General features: G+C 62.6%; 3 protein-coding genes across 3 annotated transcripts; 1 reads left to right on the top strand and 2 right to left on the bottom strand.

The window, feature by feature from the left end:
* The first annotated feature begins 1576 nt into the window (after nt 1-1576).
* Nucleotides 1577-4908, top strand: MRPS26 (mitochondrial ribosomal protein S26). The gene is made up of 4 exons (XM_075148402.1): nt 1577-1878; nt 3203-3340; nt 3629-3752; nt 4159-4908. The coding sequence occupies exons 1-4, from the start codon at nt 1592-1594 to the stop codon at nt 4288-4290; spliced, it is 681 nt and encodes a 226-aa protein (XP_075004503.1). The 5' UTR covers nt 1577-1591; the 3' UTR covers nt 4291-4908.
* Nucleotides 4909-5362: 454 nt separating this feature from the next.
* LOC142081633 (neurophysin 1-like) lies at nt 5363-6552 on the bottom strand. The gene is made up of 3 exons (XM_075148431.1): nt 6388-6552; nt 6005-6209; nt 5363-5466 (listed from the first exon to the last, which is right to left on the bottom strand). Exons 1-3 carry the CDS (start codon nt 6505-6507, stop codon nt 5363-5365), a joined length of 429 nt encoding a protein of 142 aa, XP_075004532.1. The 5' UTR covers nt 6508-6552.
* Nucleotides 6553-8986: 2434 nt separating this feature from the next.
* LOC142081622 (vasotocin-neurophysin VT) lies at nt 8987-12604 on the bottom strand. Its single transcript, XM_075148403.1, has 4 exons — nt 12203-12604; nt 10972-11204; nt 9918-10119; nt 8987-9245 (listed from the first exon to the last, which is right to left on the bottom strand). Exons 2-4 carry the CDS (start codon nt 11158-11160, stop codon nt 9073-9075), a joined length of 564 nt encoding a protein of 187 aa, XP_075004504.1. The 5' UTR covers nt 11161-11204; nt 12203-12604; the 3' UTR covers nt 8987-9072.
* Nucleotides 12605-15169: the final 2565 nt, after the last annotated feature.

Raw genomic sequence — 15169 nt, 5'->3', positions numbered from 1 at the left:
CCGGATTATCCCCCTCCCTGGATTACCCTCCGCCCCCAATTATCTCCCCCCCCCGTGGTTATCTCCCCACAGAATTCCCCCCCCCGGGATTTATCCTCCCCCCAAGATTCTCCTCCCCCCGATTATCCCTTCCCCAGATTATCCTCCCTGGATTATCACCCCCCCCCACGGGATTATCCCCCCTCCGTGTTTATCTTCCCCACGGAATTACCCCCCCAAACCATACACCCCCCCAGATTATCCCCCCCGTGGTCATCTCCCCCATCGAATTACCCCCCCCGGGAGTCACAACCCCCCCACGCAGATTATCCCCCCCGGGTTACCCTTCCCCAGATCATCCCCCCGGATTATCCCCCACCCGCGATTATCCCCCCCCCCCCGAGTTACCCTCCCCGGATTTATCCCCCCCCCACAGATTACCGCCCCCGTGACCCCTCCCCGGATTATCCTCGCGGGATTCCCCCCCCCCGGATTAACCACCGTGTTTATCGCCCCCCCCCCCGCCCCACGGGTCGTGTGTCCCCCCCCACGGCGGCCACTCTCCCGCAGGTCCCGGCCCCGCTCTGGCGCTGCCGCCCCTCCCCGTGCCCCCCCCGGCGGGAGGAGCCGCAGGGGGCTGCGCTGCGCCGCCGGTGAGCGGCACCCACGCGGGACCGACCGATCGACCCCACGCGGGACCGAGCCGGCACCCACCGGCGGGTCCCCGCGGGCAATAAAGGGGCTCGGGGGGATCCTGTCCCGAGTGGTGGCGGCTGCCGGGGGCGTCCCGTGGAGGGTGTCCCGCGTGGGTGTGTGCTGGGGGGTGGCGTGTCCCGTGGGGGATGCAAGTGTCCGTGGGGCTGTATCCCGTGGGGGGCTGTCTCTCGTGGGGGGGTAGTGTTCGATGGGGGGGGATGTGTCTCTTGGGAGGCTGTGTCCCGTGGGGGAGGCTGTGTCCCGTGGGGCGGCTGTGTCTTGTGGGGGACTATGTCCGTGGGGGGGGTCTGTCCTGTGGGGGGCTGCCGTGTCCCGTGGCGGGGGGCCGTGCCCCGTGGCGGGGGGCCGTGTCCCGGGGAGGTGCCGTGTCCCGTGGGGCTGTGTCCCGTGGGGGTCTCTGTCTCGGGGGGTGGGGGGAGCTGTCCCGGGTGGGAGGGGGAGTCTCTGTGGGAGGCCTGTGAGTCGTGGAGCCGTGTCCCGTGGGGTGCCGTGTCCCATGGGCGGTGCCGTGTCCTGTGGGGTGCCGTGTTCCGGGGGGTGCCGTGTCCCGTGGGGTGCCGTGTCCCGTGGGCGGTGCCGTGTCCCGGGGGGTGCCGTGTCCCGGGGGGTGCCGTGTCCCGTGGGGGGTGCCGTGTCCCGCGGGGGGGGCTGTGCCTCGTGGGGGACTGTGTCCGTGAGGAGGCTCTGTCCTGTGGGGGCCTGACGCGTCCCGTGGCGGGGGGCCATGCCCCGTGGGGTGCCGTGTCCCGTGGGCGGTGCCGTGTCCCGCGGGGCGGCCCCCGCACTACATTTCCCGTCAGGCCCCGCTCCCGCGCTCCCAGTTCCCATGGTGCCTGGCGGGTGGGGCGCTTCGGGTACGTCACGTCCGGTCCCGCAGCGCCCTCCCCTCGCCGCCATGTTGCCGGCGCTGAGGCGCTGCCGCCCGGGGCCGGCCCTGGGGGTCGCGCTGGGCCCCGCCGCCCGCCCGGGACCCGGCCCCGGCCCCGGCCCCGGCCCCTTCCCCTTCCCTGCCCCCGCCTGGGGCCCACGGCTGGTCCCGGCGCGGGGCCGCAAGACGCGGCACGACCCGCCCGCCAAGTCCAAGGCGTCGCGGCTGAAAGTGCCGCCTCCCGTCGACCCCGAGGAGCTGCTGGTGGTCATCGAGCGGTACCGGCAGCACCGGCTGGTCCTCGGCGCCCTCCGGTACCCGCCCGGCGGCTGGGGCTCGCTGTGGGACGGGCGCGGGGTCTTGGAGTGGTGTGGGGCGGAGGGAGGGTGACGAGGCCGGGCTTGGGGCTGCTGTGGGGCGGGGGAGGGTTGGGGGGCTGCCTGCGGCTCAGTGGTTCAGCCAATACGGGCTGGCTGTGGGGCAGGCAGTGGGGTGGGGGGCTTGGTTTGGGGCTGCTGTGGGGCAGGGGAGGTTTGGGGGCTGGCTGTGGCTCTGTGGTTCAGCCCATACGGACTGCTGTGAGGCAGGGAGCTGGCTGTGGGGCTGCTGTGGGGCAGGGAGCTGGGTGTGGGGCTGCTATGGAGCAGGCAGCTGGATGTGGGGCTGGGTTTGGGGCTGCTGTGGGGCAGGAGGCTGGTTATGGGGCAGGGAGCTGGGTATAGGGCTATGGAGCTGCTGTGGGGTAGGGGAGAGTTGGGCTTGTGGTGTGCAGAAGTGGGTTGGGGGGCTGGCTGTGGGTTTATGGGGCTGCTGTGAGGGAGAAGGCTGGCTGTAGGGCCGGGGGTCTGGGTGTGGGGCTGCTGTGGGGCAGGGGAGGGTCAGGGGGCTGGCTGTGGCTCTGTGGCTCAGCCCATACAGGCTGCTGTGGGGCTGGCTGTGGGGCAGAGGGCTGGCCGTGGGGCAGGCAGTTGGGTGGGCTGCTGGGTTTGGGGCTGCTGTGGGGCAGGGGAGGATTGGGGGCTGGTTGTGGCTCTGTTGTTGAGCCCATATGGGCTGGCTGTGGGGCAGGGAGCTGGCTGTGGGGCTGGGTGTGGGGTGGGGGGCTGGGTTTGGGGCTGCTGTGGGGCAGGGGGCTGGTTATGGGGCAGGGAGCTGGGTGTAGGGCTATGGAGCTGCTGTGGGGTAGGGGAGGATCAGGGGGCTGGCTGTGGCTCTGTGGCTCAGCCCATACGGGCTGCTGTGGGGCAGGGAGCTGGGTGTGGGGCTGCTGTGGGGCAGGGGGGGGTTGGGCTTGTGTAGAAGTGGGTTGGGGGGCTGGGTGTGGGGCTGTGGGGCTGCTGTGAGGGAGAAGTCTGGCTGTAGGGCCAGGGGGTTGGGTGTGGGGCTGGTTGTGGGGCAGGGGGCTGGTTATGGGGCAGGGTGTTGGATATAGGGCTGTGGGGCAAGGGAGGGTTGGGGGTCTGTGGCCACGTTGGAGCAGGGGTGGCTAGACCCCAGGTCACTGGGGGGCTGGGACGGCTGTGGGGCAGGGGAGGGTCGGGGCGGTGGGGCTGGCTCTGCTATGGGGCAGGTTTGGGAGAAGCCCCTGGGTGCCCAGCCCTGGGCAGGAGCTCAGCACCCTCCCTCCCCTCCCGGCAGGGCCGAGTTCAGGGCCGAGGTGCTGCAGAAGAAGCGGGAGGCGTCGCTATCCCGGGAGGATTCGGCGGAGCTGATGGAGGAACACCAGCGCCTGATGGCCTGGAATGAGGCGGAGAACGCCCGGCAGCGGGCACGCAGGTCAGCCCGGCCCCGCGCGAAGCTGGGGGGCTGCTTCCCGTCGTGGCTTTGATTTTTCAATTGTACAGAACTAAATTCAACACCTGGGTTGGTTAGAGTCAGGCTTAATTTTTTCCAATTCCCCGGTGCAGCCGCTGGGCTCCTTCCCATTTGTTCTGGCCGCACCCAAAGTTGCGGGCTTTGCATCCTGAGGGATTAGTGTGTCTCACCGAAGTGCCACCCCGCCGGGCGTGAGCATTCACCAAAACCTTGTTGGTTTTTTTTCCCCCCCCCCTTTCCACATGGCAGAGAGGAAAGAATTAGGAAAGAAGAGGAAGAACAGAAGAGGCAGAAGCTACAGGCGGCGGAGAACAAGGCCAGGAAAATGGAGGCTTTCCTGAAGGAGAAGGAGAAGGAGGTTCTCCAGCTGCAGGTAAGCGCAGCTGGTGCCTGCTGGGGAGAACGCTGCCGGCAGTCCCTGTGAGGGATTTGACGGCAGCCCGTGGGAGCGATGTGGAAGCCGTAGGCTTATTTCCCAGAGATTTTTACGTTGGTAGCTGGGAACACACGTGTTAGCGCCTTCCAGGAGTGTTGACAGCGTGTGGATGGGATAGAGGTTGAGTGAGAGCTCTGAAAACAGAGGGTGGAATAATCCCGAGTGAGAGAATAAAGGTTTCCTCGTTCTGGACTCGGCTCCTGCTGAGATCCTGGCGATGCTGGGGGCATCTCGGGGGCTCTCGGAGATCCGTGAAGCTCTGCAGGCACCGGCAGCTCGTGCGCTGCCCGTAGCGACTCGTCCGCACACGTGGGCTAAGAGCCGGTACTTGTCCTTCGTTCAGGAGGAAGCCAAAACGTTCATCACCCCCGAGAACCTGGACGCGCGGATTGAGGAGTGCCTGGACAACCCTCGCAACTACAACTTCGCCATCGACAAGGATGGGCGGATCGTCAAACGGACGGTGTTGTCTTAGTGCTCCCGGCCTGGTTTCTGTCCAGAAGCTCTGCTTACGAGCCTTTTTTTTTCCTTTTAATGTATAAATCAACCACAGAATTGTTAGAGAAAGCCTGCGGGTCTGGCTGTGGTTCTTGTGAAGGGTTAACGCCTGCAGGAAGGAGGCTGAGGGAGAAATTTGGGCTCGGGACAAGCAGCAGAGGCACCGGCAGTCTGTCTCAGCCCTGCGAGGGGGCGGAGAAGCTGCTGGTGTTGGTGTACCTGCGGCTCTGACTCTCTGCGATTCCACCTCCCACGTCTTTGGATTCCCTCCCGCTTTCACAGGAAGCGCCGGGCGGGGGGGGGGAAGTGGAACAGGAACGGTCCAGAGGCAGATGCTGGCTCTGAGCTCCCCGGCGTAGCCGCGGCACCGCTGCGTGCCGAGCCCTCTAGATGCGTTTGAACGAAAATGAGGTCTGGACAGCTCTGTAGGAAACGCTGACCCTCCGCTTTTTGTTGTTAGGGGGAAAGAATTAATTGTTTCTCTGGTTTTTGCTGTGGTGGAAGGACTTGTCGTTCCTGCTCGTCCTTTAAACCCTCCTTTGCCCATCCGTTGGTGCGGCTAAATAAGAAAATTGCGCGGAGGACGTCTAAATGATACCGGCTTTTGTGTGTGGCTCCTTTTCTCTCCCCCCCGCCCCTTCAGCCTTATTTCACTCCTCACCTGGGGCTTCGGTTCTAGATGACACTGTAATTACTGTGGGTCCTCTTCGGCGGTTCTGGCTGCTTGCGGTCGTGCAGACCGAGCTGCGCTCTCAGCTTCGCCCTAAGCCCGCTGGGTTTGGGCTGCCCGACACCAGCCTGGAGTTCGCTGCGGTTCAGGCAGAGCCCAGGCGGGCTGACCGCAGCTCCCTCGGCCCCCTCACTCGGGTAAAACTGTCAGGAATCGACCTTAAATCCTCGCTTTTTATCTACGTTTTCCTAAAAATGCCTTTTTCTCTCCAGCCAGCCCTCCTGAGTCTGCACCTAAACCGGGCAAGCGCACAAAAAACACAGACCATTTTTTTTCTTTTTTTTTCTGTACAAGTTTTATTTCTAATTAAGATCATCGCTTAAATCTGAGTCACAGACCTTGGCTCGTCTGTTTTCGGCCTGATGCGGGGCTGGTACGGCTCGATAGATAAGGGATCCTGCAGGTTCTTCTCTCCCGGGTGCTCTACGCAATCAGCATTTCTTGGTCGCAGGATGAGTCAACCACGCAGCCCTCTGCGCGGGGGGAGGAAGGGGAGAGCGCCGCGTGAGACGAGACGGCACGAACCAGCCCTCCGAGACCCCCCCGACTCGTTTTTAATAACATCGAGCAAGACCGTGTTCACTTCGTGCCCTGTAGCTCCCCAGGATTTGTAGCCGGGCTCTCCGGTAGCATCTAACTAAGGAGGAGGCTGGGATTTTTGGAAAACCAAAGCAGGAGGGGGCGTGGGCTGCTGTGCAGTACAGGAGTCCTGCCGCTTCCTCAGCCCCCGAAATTTGGTTGCTGTCGGCTTTCCCCCTTCCCCGAAACCTCCCGGTCTGTTATCGCCTTCCCTGGGGTCGGGATCAGCCCTGAGTGGGGTGGCCCTGGCTGTCGGGGAGACGGATGGACAGATGGAGGGGACAAAGATGATCCTTTTATATCTCTTATATCCTAACCTCTCGCGTGGGAGGACCCCCCGTGACCAGACCCCCCCCAGAGGCGAACCCGGCGCTGCCCTCACCGCTGCTGCAGCAGATGCCGGCGGCCGCGCAGCTCCCTCCGCTACCGCCGCAGGGTTTGCGTCCCGACTCGCAGGGTGTCGGCAAGAAGTTTTCCTCCTGGCACCGTAGGGTTTCGGAGGTCCCGATGTAACAACCCAGCTCTTCTCCGCAGCAGATGTTGGGACCGAAGCAGCGGCCCTTGTTCCGGGGGCCGCAGGGCAGGCACTGCTCGGGGAAGGGAGGAAGAAAGGTGGGGGAGAGGTTCTGGGGAAAGCACCGGGGCTTGAGCCTTTCCCCTGGTCCTTTCCTCCCTTCCGCCGGCACCTTCCCCGCGGGAGCGCTGGGAAGGCTTGGGGGAAGGAACGGCGGGGGTGAGGAGGTCTCCCAGCCCGCCGGGACGTACCTTCCTGATGTCCATGTCCAGGACGGCGCGTTTGCCCCCGATGGGGCAGTTCTGGATGTAGCAAGCGGAGGAGAGAGCCAGGAGCCCCAGGAGGCAGACGGCGAGCGCCTTGCAGGGCATGGCTGCGGCGGCGGGAAGCTTTTCGGCTTCTCATCCCGGCCAACGGCCGTGTATATATACGGTGCCGGCTCCTACTTACAGATGCCGGCGCCGGCGTCACCCGTTTCCCTTAAAAACCACAAGGCATTGCTTTCCACACCGAAGGGCTCTGCTAATAGCCGGAGGTCGAGGACGTGAGGTCAAGGCCAAGGTGTTGGTTTTCTCCTCGGTGATGACTCCGACCCCAGCGGGGGGGGGAAGCGTGCGGAGGCTGCGGATGCTGTTTGGGGCTCGGGTCCCTTCTCCGTCAGCTCCTTAGGGCTGCCGAGCTGTGGTTTGTCACGCCGTGTCCCGTTCGGGACTTCTCCGGCGTGGGTTGGGTAGGGATGAAGGAAGGCACCTCCATGGCCTGGTGGGACGCATCTACCCAGGAGCGGGGTGAGGGAGGTGTTGTGCTTCCCTTGGCTTCAAATCCCTTCTGGTTGGGGGGGAAACCAAACCCGAATCCTCCTCCGGGAGCATCTGGGGTGGGAAACGCGGTGTTGGTCCTTTCCACCCATCTGTGGCCTTTGGGGGAAGCTCAACGCTGGCCTTGTCCCGCTTTGGGATGGCAGCGACACCCAGCCCGTCCCCGCCTGCTTCATCGAACAGCACCCAGGCAGCCTGAAAACACCAAACCTCATCGGCAAAGGCTTGAAGACCCAAATTCCCTCATTGCTTCTGCCCCATGTGACGCCCTGGACCGCGTCGTCAGCAGGCGAAGGACCCCCCGGAGAAACGGCACCGAGGATGGGGCCGAAGGCTGATGCAATCGCCCAGGGTCCTGCTCACCCTGAGCCCTCGCCTTCGTTACCGCAATTAAGAGCTTCCCGCCTTGAATAAATTCCTCTGCTGAGGACAAATCTTGCGTCTGTCGAGGCCGTTACCCCGCGCCTGCTTAATTGGGAATTAGGCAGCCCGGAGCCCGAGAGCCGTGACCTCTTGTCATCCCCTCCGGCTCGTTTTGAAATCTGCCACTTAGCGTGGCCGCGGTGGCCGGCGGCGAGGGCAGCCAGGTCCTCGTCACCCACCCGGGGTCAGGCGGCCGGTGAGTCCTGGTCCCTGGGGACAAGCCCCGGTCCATGGTAATGGGTTGGAAATGGGGCTCAGCATCCGCCGTGTGACGTCCTGGCGGCTCAACCCCACTGCGGCGTGGGGAGGGGGGGGTGACACCACCGTCCAGGAGCCCCTACGGCCAGTTTTGGGGTGCCCGGACCCCCATGGGCAGGGTTGGGATGCGTCTCGGGGAGAGAAGCGTGAAAAAAAATCCCTCGATTATCAGCTCCTGGTGCTTTTTGGGACCTTGACACCCCGATGCCGAGGCTGCCGTCAGCCTGGAGCATCATCCCGGCTCCTCAGCGTCCCCGTTGCTGCAGGAGAGGTTGGGGTTCACATCCTGCATCCCGGGACGGGCTGAGTGCCAGGGCTGGGCTTTACAGCCCCGTTTCTTCATCCCGGGGGTGTCCAGCTCAGGGGCACCCATCCGCATTGGCGCTGCCACTTTCCCCAATGATTTTGGGGTGATTTCGGCTCCCCCACCTCCCCAGGGCTGGGATAAGATGCTCATTGCGAGGACCGGGTGCTGGGTTAATCCTGCACCCCCTTCGAGGTGCGGGGAGCTGCAGTGGGCAGGATGGGTCCCGCCGGCGTGGAGGAGCTCCACCTCCCCGCAGGTGCCACCTCCCTCGGGGACATTATAAAGGACGAGCTGTCCCCCGCGCCGTGGCCAGATCCCAGCCCGGAGCGAGCCCGGAGCGGGGACCCTGCCAGGGTAAGAGACCTGGGGAAGGGGTAGGGAAAAGGGTTGGGGTAACGGTACCCCAAATTTGGGGGGGTGATGGTGGAATAACCGGGGGGCTGGTCCTGCCCATCGGTGTCTGGAGGGGACCAATTCCGTGAGCCATGGGAGGGAAAGATGAGACCAGCCCCGGGGGGTTGTATGATGCTGGGAACCCAAACCTTTCCGCTCTTGGGGTTTTTTGGGCTGGTTTTCCTTACTTTTTATCATTTTTAGTAGATGTGGCTTGAAGCTGCCTGTCGTGCCGGTTCCTGAAGGCAACGGGACCCCGAATCTGCCCCAAAGAGGTGTCTTGGCCAAAAGGTAACACGATGGTGGCACCTCCCAGGGCATGATGCCCCAATCTCAGGGGCTGGGGGTGCTGGGAGGCTCAGCACCCACGGGTGCTGCCGGAGCTCCTGGGGTGGGACTCAATGGCCGGATCCCGAAGGCCAGCTCTGCCTGGGCTTCTTTCCCTTAGCACTGAAAGGACGGGGCCGAATCCTGCACCCAGCCCAGCAAAACCGCTGCGATGGGAGCCAAACCGCAGGGGGCTGGATGGGCATTTGGGGAGGGGGGTGGTGAAGACCCAACAACCTCCAACCCCCCCATCCCCGAGCCCCGGACGGGTCCCCCAGATCCCCCCATCACCCGTCCCCAGTGCCCCGGACGAAGCCACCACAGTGCACGAGGACTTTTATTGGGTCTCATATTTACAAGGCTGAGGTGGGGGGATCGGTGACGGTGGGGGGGACACCCGGCACCCCGGTTCAGAGGAGGGGGTGCTTGCCCTGCTGCTGCTGCTGCTGCCGGTTCGCCAAGTGCATCAGCTTGAGGAGCAGATCTCCAGCCGAGCCGTCCAGCACCGTCAGGTTCTTCTCCGCCGCCTCCTGAGCCCCGTCGCCGCTCTCGTCCAGGCAGCCGGCGTCCATCGCACAGGTTTCTTCAACAGAAAGCAAAACCGTCGTGACGGGATGGGTTATTTAGGACCACCAGTGTTTTATTTTCAGGTGGGAAAGAGGTTGGTGGCAGCCGGGGGTGCCTGCAGAGCTCACGCTCCAGCTTTGTCCCTCCCGTTAACCAGGGAGCGGGGCTGGCTGGGCTTTTTCCAGCACGTCGGGGGGGGTTGCGTGTGCCGGGCTGGGAAGTATCTCATGGTGGTGGCTTGGGAAGGAGCTCCGAGCCCAATCCTTCTCATAGAATCACAGAATGGTTTGGGTTGGAAGGGACCTTTAAAGGCCATCTCGTCCAACCCCCCTGCCATGGGCAGGGACATCTCCAACTAGATCAGGTTGCTCAGAGCCCCGTCCAACCTGGCCTGGAATGTTCCCAGGGATGGGGCATCTACCACCTCTCTGGGCAACCTGGGCCAGTGTTTTACCACCCTCAGTGTTAAAAATTTCTTCCTTAAATCTAGTCTGAATCTGACCATCCCCAAATTATCCCAAAATAGGGATAACACTGCCGCCGCTCCGTGCCTCAGCTTCCCCTTTGGAAGTTGAGGTCTAACTGGAGGACTCACCCATACCATTGCCATCCCCCCATGGTCCCAAGACACCCCAAACTCTCCTCTCCAGGCCCCCATCCCGCTGTCCCCAGCACCCCCCCGTATTACCGGCGGTGCAGCAGATGCCGGGTGCGGCGCAGCGGCCGCCGGAGCCGCAGGGCTGCCCGCCGGCCTGGCAGGGTGAAGGCAGGTAGTCTTCCTCGGCGCAGCGCCGCGTCTCCGCCGTGCCCAGGTAACAGCCCAGCTCTGCGCCGCAGCAGATGCCGGGGCCGAAGCAGTTGCCTCTGTTCCCGGGGCCGCAGGGCATGCACTGGGGGAAGGAGCCTCTTAAGTCCCCCGTACCCCCCAAAAAAGGGGGGGTACACCCTGCTTGCTCTCCCTTGTATTGGAAAGCAGCCCCCCCACCCCGCTTCGACAGCCCTGGAGGTGCCGCGCCGGCACGGGGTGACCTGTCTTGTCCCCGCCACCAGCAGCGTGGCCTCGTGCTCCCCCGCTTTGGGGGCTCCCCGCTGCCCCCTGTGTCCTCCCCATCTCTGCTCCATGGGGGTGCCCTGTCCCCCCGTGGGGATGTTCAGCTGTGGCCGAGCCCAGTCGCCTCCTTGAGGTGACAACAGCGTTTTGGGGGGGAGGTGGCCACTCATTCCTCCGCCACTGCCCCACCGCGTGCCCTTGGGCATGTCCCCCAGCCTTCCCAAAAACGGGGTGCCCATGAAGCCCAGCACGGCGCTCGCTTTGCTTTTCAAAGCAGTTGCATTTTGCGGGGGCGGATTGCGGCGGGACCACGGTTTCCTTTGGGATGCTCCAGCAGAGCAGCAGCCCCTTCCCCACCCCGGGTACCACCGTCCCCCTCGCTCCAACCGGGGCTGAGCCAGTCCGGGTCGCTGATCCGGCAGAAAAGGGATGCTAACGAGGGTGAGAGAGCGAGGGATGCTAACGAGGGTGAGAAAGCAAGGGATGCTAATGAGGGTGGGGAACAGCCACGCTGCAGACACCCCAAGTGATCCCCAGGCTGATTTTTATGGTTCTCTGCCTCAATTTCCCATTTCTGACGAAGATGAGTTCAGGGTGGGCTGAAGGGTGCAAGGGTGCTGGGGAGCCTCCGCACCTCACTGAGCCGCCCCCCAAAACCCCCATCCCGTCCCCCCAAACCCCCATCCCGTACCTGTCGGAGGGCTGTGTCGGCCAGGGCCCGCTTGCCGCCCCGGGGGCAGTTCTGGATGTAGCAGGCGGAGGACAAGGCGAGGAGGCAGAGGAAGGAGAGGGGCAGCGAAGGCTCTGCCATGACGGAGGGTGCCCGCAGCCGTGCCACGCGTGCCAGGGGAAGCCGGCCGCCCTGCCGCTCGCTTTGCATCTGGCCCCGTGCTGCGCCAGCCGCTATTTATGCCGCTGTCGCCCCTTCCCAGGGGAGGAGGAGGAGGAGGAGGAAGAAGAAGAGGGCTGGGTTATTTTTTGTTGTGTTTTTTTCTTTTTTTTCCCCCGTCTTTTTTTTTTTTTCCCGAATCGCATCCAAGCGAATCTGTAATTGAGGTGATTCAGTGCTGGAGCGCAAGCGGCAGCGCTCAGGGCTGGTGAATCCCCCCACTTCGAGCCGTCGCTGCTCCCAGGGGCACAGGCCACCCCGGGGACGGCCAGCTCCTGGGGAGGGGTGCTGGACGGGGAGGGTGCGGGTTTGGGAAGGGGTGCTCAGTCAGAAGGTGCTGGTTTGGGAAGGATGCTGGTCTGGGAGGGATGCAGGTTTGGGGAGGGAAGCTGGTTTGGGGGGATACTGGTTTAGAAGGTGTTGGTCTGGGAGGGGTGCTGGTTTGGGGAGGGATACTGGTTTAGAAGGTGTTGGTCTGGGAGGGGTGCTGGTTTGGGAGGGATACTGGTTTAGAAGGTGTTGGTCTGGGAGGGGTGCTGGTTTGGGGAGGGATGCTCAGTCAGAAGATGCTGGTCTGGGGAAGGTTGTTGGTTTGGAGGATGCTGGTTTGGGGAGGGGTGATGGTTGCGGAGGGTGCTGGTCTGGGGGTGATGCTGGTTTCAGGAGGGGTGCTCATTCAGAAGATGCTGGTTCAGGGAGAGTTGTTGGTTTGGAGGATGCTGGTCTGGGGAGGGATACCAGCTTGGGAGGGTGCTGGTTTGAACGGTGCTGGTCTGGGAGGGGGTGCTGGAGGGAAGCGGTGGCATCAGGGCTGGGGGAGAACTCTGGGGTGCCCAAAGCCGCACCTAAACCAAGGGGCTCGGCTGCAGCGCGGGGGTGCAGAGCGCCGGGGTGCAGAGCAGGACCCTGCCACAAGGGCCCGTCATTGCCACCCACCGCTCACCCGCCTCCTCCCCCTCTTTTTCTCCGAGAACCAGGAAAGCAGAGAAACCCACGGCAGAGGGAGAGAGGAAAAGGGAAAAAACGCCACCACCTTTTGGTCTGGCATTGACCCGGCTTTTGGCATCCAGCGGGTTCCACCTGCGCTGAGACCTGGCACACTCGTGTCACCGATGGGCTGTCGGAAACGTTGGTACGGGGCAAACGGCAGTGATTCCCCCCGCCCTCGACCGGTGTGAAATCCCTCCCCGCACCATCCAGCCATGAATATTCCAGCCGGTCCCCTATCCCCTTTCCAGCAACGCCGAGGGCGACCTCAGCAACGTGAAATTAATATGCAGAGGGAATTAGGCGCCTAACGAGCATCCGCCGCTCCCTGCAACACGCTGGGGCTGGCTCACGGTGATTAGGAGGGGCTCGTTTGGGGGTGCTGGGAGGGATGGGGTGGGCAATGGGGGGGGTGTTGCCAGCTGTGGTCCAGCCTCCGGGGTGATTTTCTACCCTTCAGCCCACCCTGAACTCATCTTCATCAGAGATGGGGAATCGAGGCAGAGCGCCATAAAAATCAGCCTGGGGATCACTTGGGGTGTCTGCAGCGTGGCTGTTCCCCACCCTCATTAGCATCCCTCGCTCTCTCACCCTCGTTAGCATCCCTTTTCTGCCGGATCAGCGACCCGGACTGGCTCAGCCCCAGTTGGAGCGAGGGGGACGGTGGTACCCGGGGTGGGGAAGGGGCTGCTGCTCTGCTGGAGCATCCCAAAGGAAACCGTGGTCCCGCCGCAATCCGCCCCGGCAAAATGCAACTGCTTTGAAAAGCAAAGCGAGCGCCGTGCTGGGCTTCATGGGCATCAGCGAGGGATGTTGGAGGGGGATGAACCGGAGAGCATCGCTTTGCCGCCCAGGGGAAACTGAGGCACGCAGGGGTAAGGGCAAGCATCTATTTTGGAGAGATGCTTGCGGTGCTGGGGGTCGCAGCCTGCTCCCGTCTCCTACCCTGTGATTTTGGAGGGATCCATCAACCTGGGGGGGGGGCGGTCCTGGTTTTTGGGGGTGGGTCCTGGGCTTTTTGATGGGTAAAATGAGGGTGATTCCCCCCCTCCCAAAGGGGGTGAAGCTAACCGCAGCCCCTGACCTGGGTCTCCCTGGGACCAGGGGAGCGGCGAGTTCCCAAATTTGCCTCGTGCCCACCACCAGAGACGCTGAATCACCCACGTGGGGCAGCCGTGGGCAGCTTCAATGACCGATATTATTAGCACCGGCCACGCTTCCCCATCCAAACCCATCCCTTCACAGCGGGAGCCAAAACCCACTTGCGTTGCAGGGCCGAGGAGGACGCAAAAGCCCTCGGCTGGGAAAACTTTTCTTTAAAAGAAACCCAAATGTCAGCTCTAAATTGGGTGTTAGACGCTCGTGCTCCGTCTCTTCATTACTGTATCGTAAAATTACATTAGCTGCAACGATCTGCATTCAAATGATTCTGTGTCTGGAATGATAACGCGAGAATATGAGATTAAAATGTAATTATGCTCTTTAAAGTCAAGGAAGGTTAATAAAATGTTTTTCCAAGTTGCAGAGGCTCCGCAGCCGCAACGCAGAATCACTTACGGGAATCAAAGGAAGGATGAGGTGGGAAGGGGGAGGCAGAAAGAGGCAAAAAATGTGTAGAAAACATAAAAGGGGGATTTGGGGGATGAAAATATTGGGGTTATCTGGGGTGAGTCATGAGGGAAGTGATCTCAGGATGACGGGGTTTCACGGGGCTGGGCAGACTCAGCCGGGAGCATCCCCGCTGGGCAGTGATGCTCACTGGTACCCGGCCGCGGCCCCGGCGTGACGCTGGGGCCCTCGAACCCGCATCCAGCTCCCGCTCGATGCTTTGGGGCTACTCAAATCCATGCTCCAAATCCCCCAACATAAGCCACGGGGGTCCCTTCTTTGCGCCCCGGCACCGGATTTGCTCTGCCACGTCCCTGCTCTTCCCCAGGCTCTTCCCAGGGCCCCAGAGGAGCCCCCTTCGTTAGCGCTGATCTCCTAACGACATGCGAGGCGGGCGCTGCGGGCGCCGTGGCATTAATCGGCGGCGTTAGCTGCCTGCTATCTATAACCCAGCTCGCCTCGGCTCGCGGAGGAAAGCCCCAAAGGCCTGCCACGGGGTGAGGAGCGGGCAGCATCCTCAAATCCACCCCCCCAGCCCTCCTGCTCAGCCAAAATACGGCCCCAGCTTCTTCCTAGACATCAGCAAAGGGGCTGGGGGCTGCCGGAGAGGCTCAGCGGCGGAGCTTTGCTGCTTGTGCCTTTCCCAATTGCTTTTCACATCAGGGAATAACCTGGATGGTGGGAAACGGGGCGTCCGGCAGCGACCTGCAATGTTCCCGCGCTGTTTTGCACGTAAAACACCCTTCGGCTACACCCGTAGCTTTAAAGCATCATTGCTGCGCAGAAATGACGGTTTTTCCAATCCCTGAGTGATCACACCCTTGCACACGGTCAGGGCAAACCACGAGTATATTCCTGCCCATCCTTCATTAACAGCGTGAGCTTCGTTAGCTTTAAAGCCTCCACCAAGGTTTTTAAGAGCCCCTCCGGAGGCAGGAGGGAGGATGGAGGTCGTGGTGCTCCGTCACAGCCCATGCTGCCCGACGCAGAGGTCAAAGCCACAAAGTTTAATCAGAATAAATTAGAGGACACTGGGTACCGCGTGGAAAACTGGATTTTCACCAATTTGCGCCTTTTTCTGCCTTTGCCCGTGGCTGGAGGGGGATGCAGCTCACAGCAGAGAAGGAGAAACTTTTTATTTAAACACGTTGCTGCTGCGCCGGCGATAGAAAGCAGGTCAGGCTGGCAAAGGAGTGCTCCCATCTCCCGTCTGGGTGAACTAATGCTCCTCAAAAGGGCCCGTCTTCGCGGCATTTAGCGGCGATCGCTTCTCCCCCAGCCTGTCACAAGCCTTTCAGCCGGTCGTCGTGAACTCGCGGCTGACGGGGGGGCTAATGGCTGGAGGCTGATGGGGAGGGGGTGGATCCTGCACCTCCTGGCTGAGCACAGCACCTTCTTTTTTCGT

Source organism: Calonectris borealis, chromosome 4, assembly GCF_964195595.1.
Source record: "Calonectris borealis chromosome 4, bCalBor7.hap1.2, whole genome shotgun sequence".
Taxonomy (NCBI): Eukaryota; Metazoa; Chordata; class Aves; order Procellariiformes; family Procellariidae; genus Calonectris; species Calonectris borealis.
This window is presented reverse-complemented; position numbering and strand designations above follow the sequence as displayed.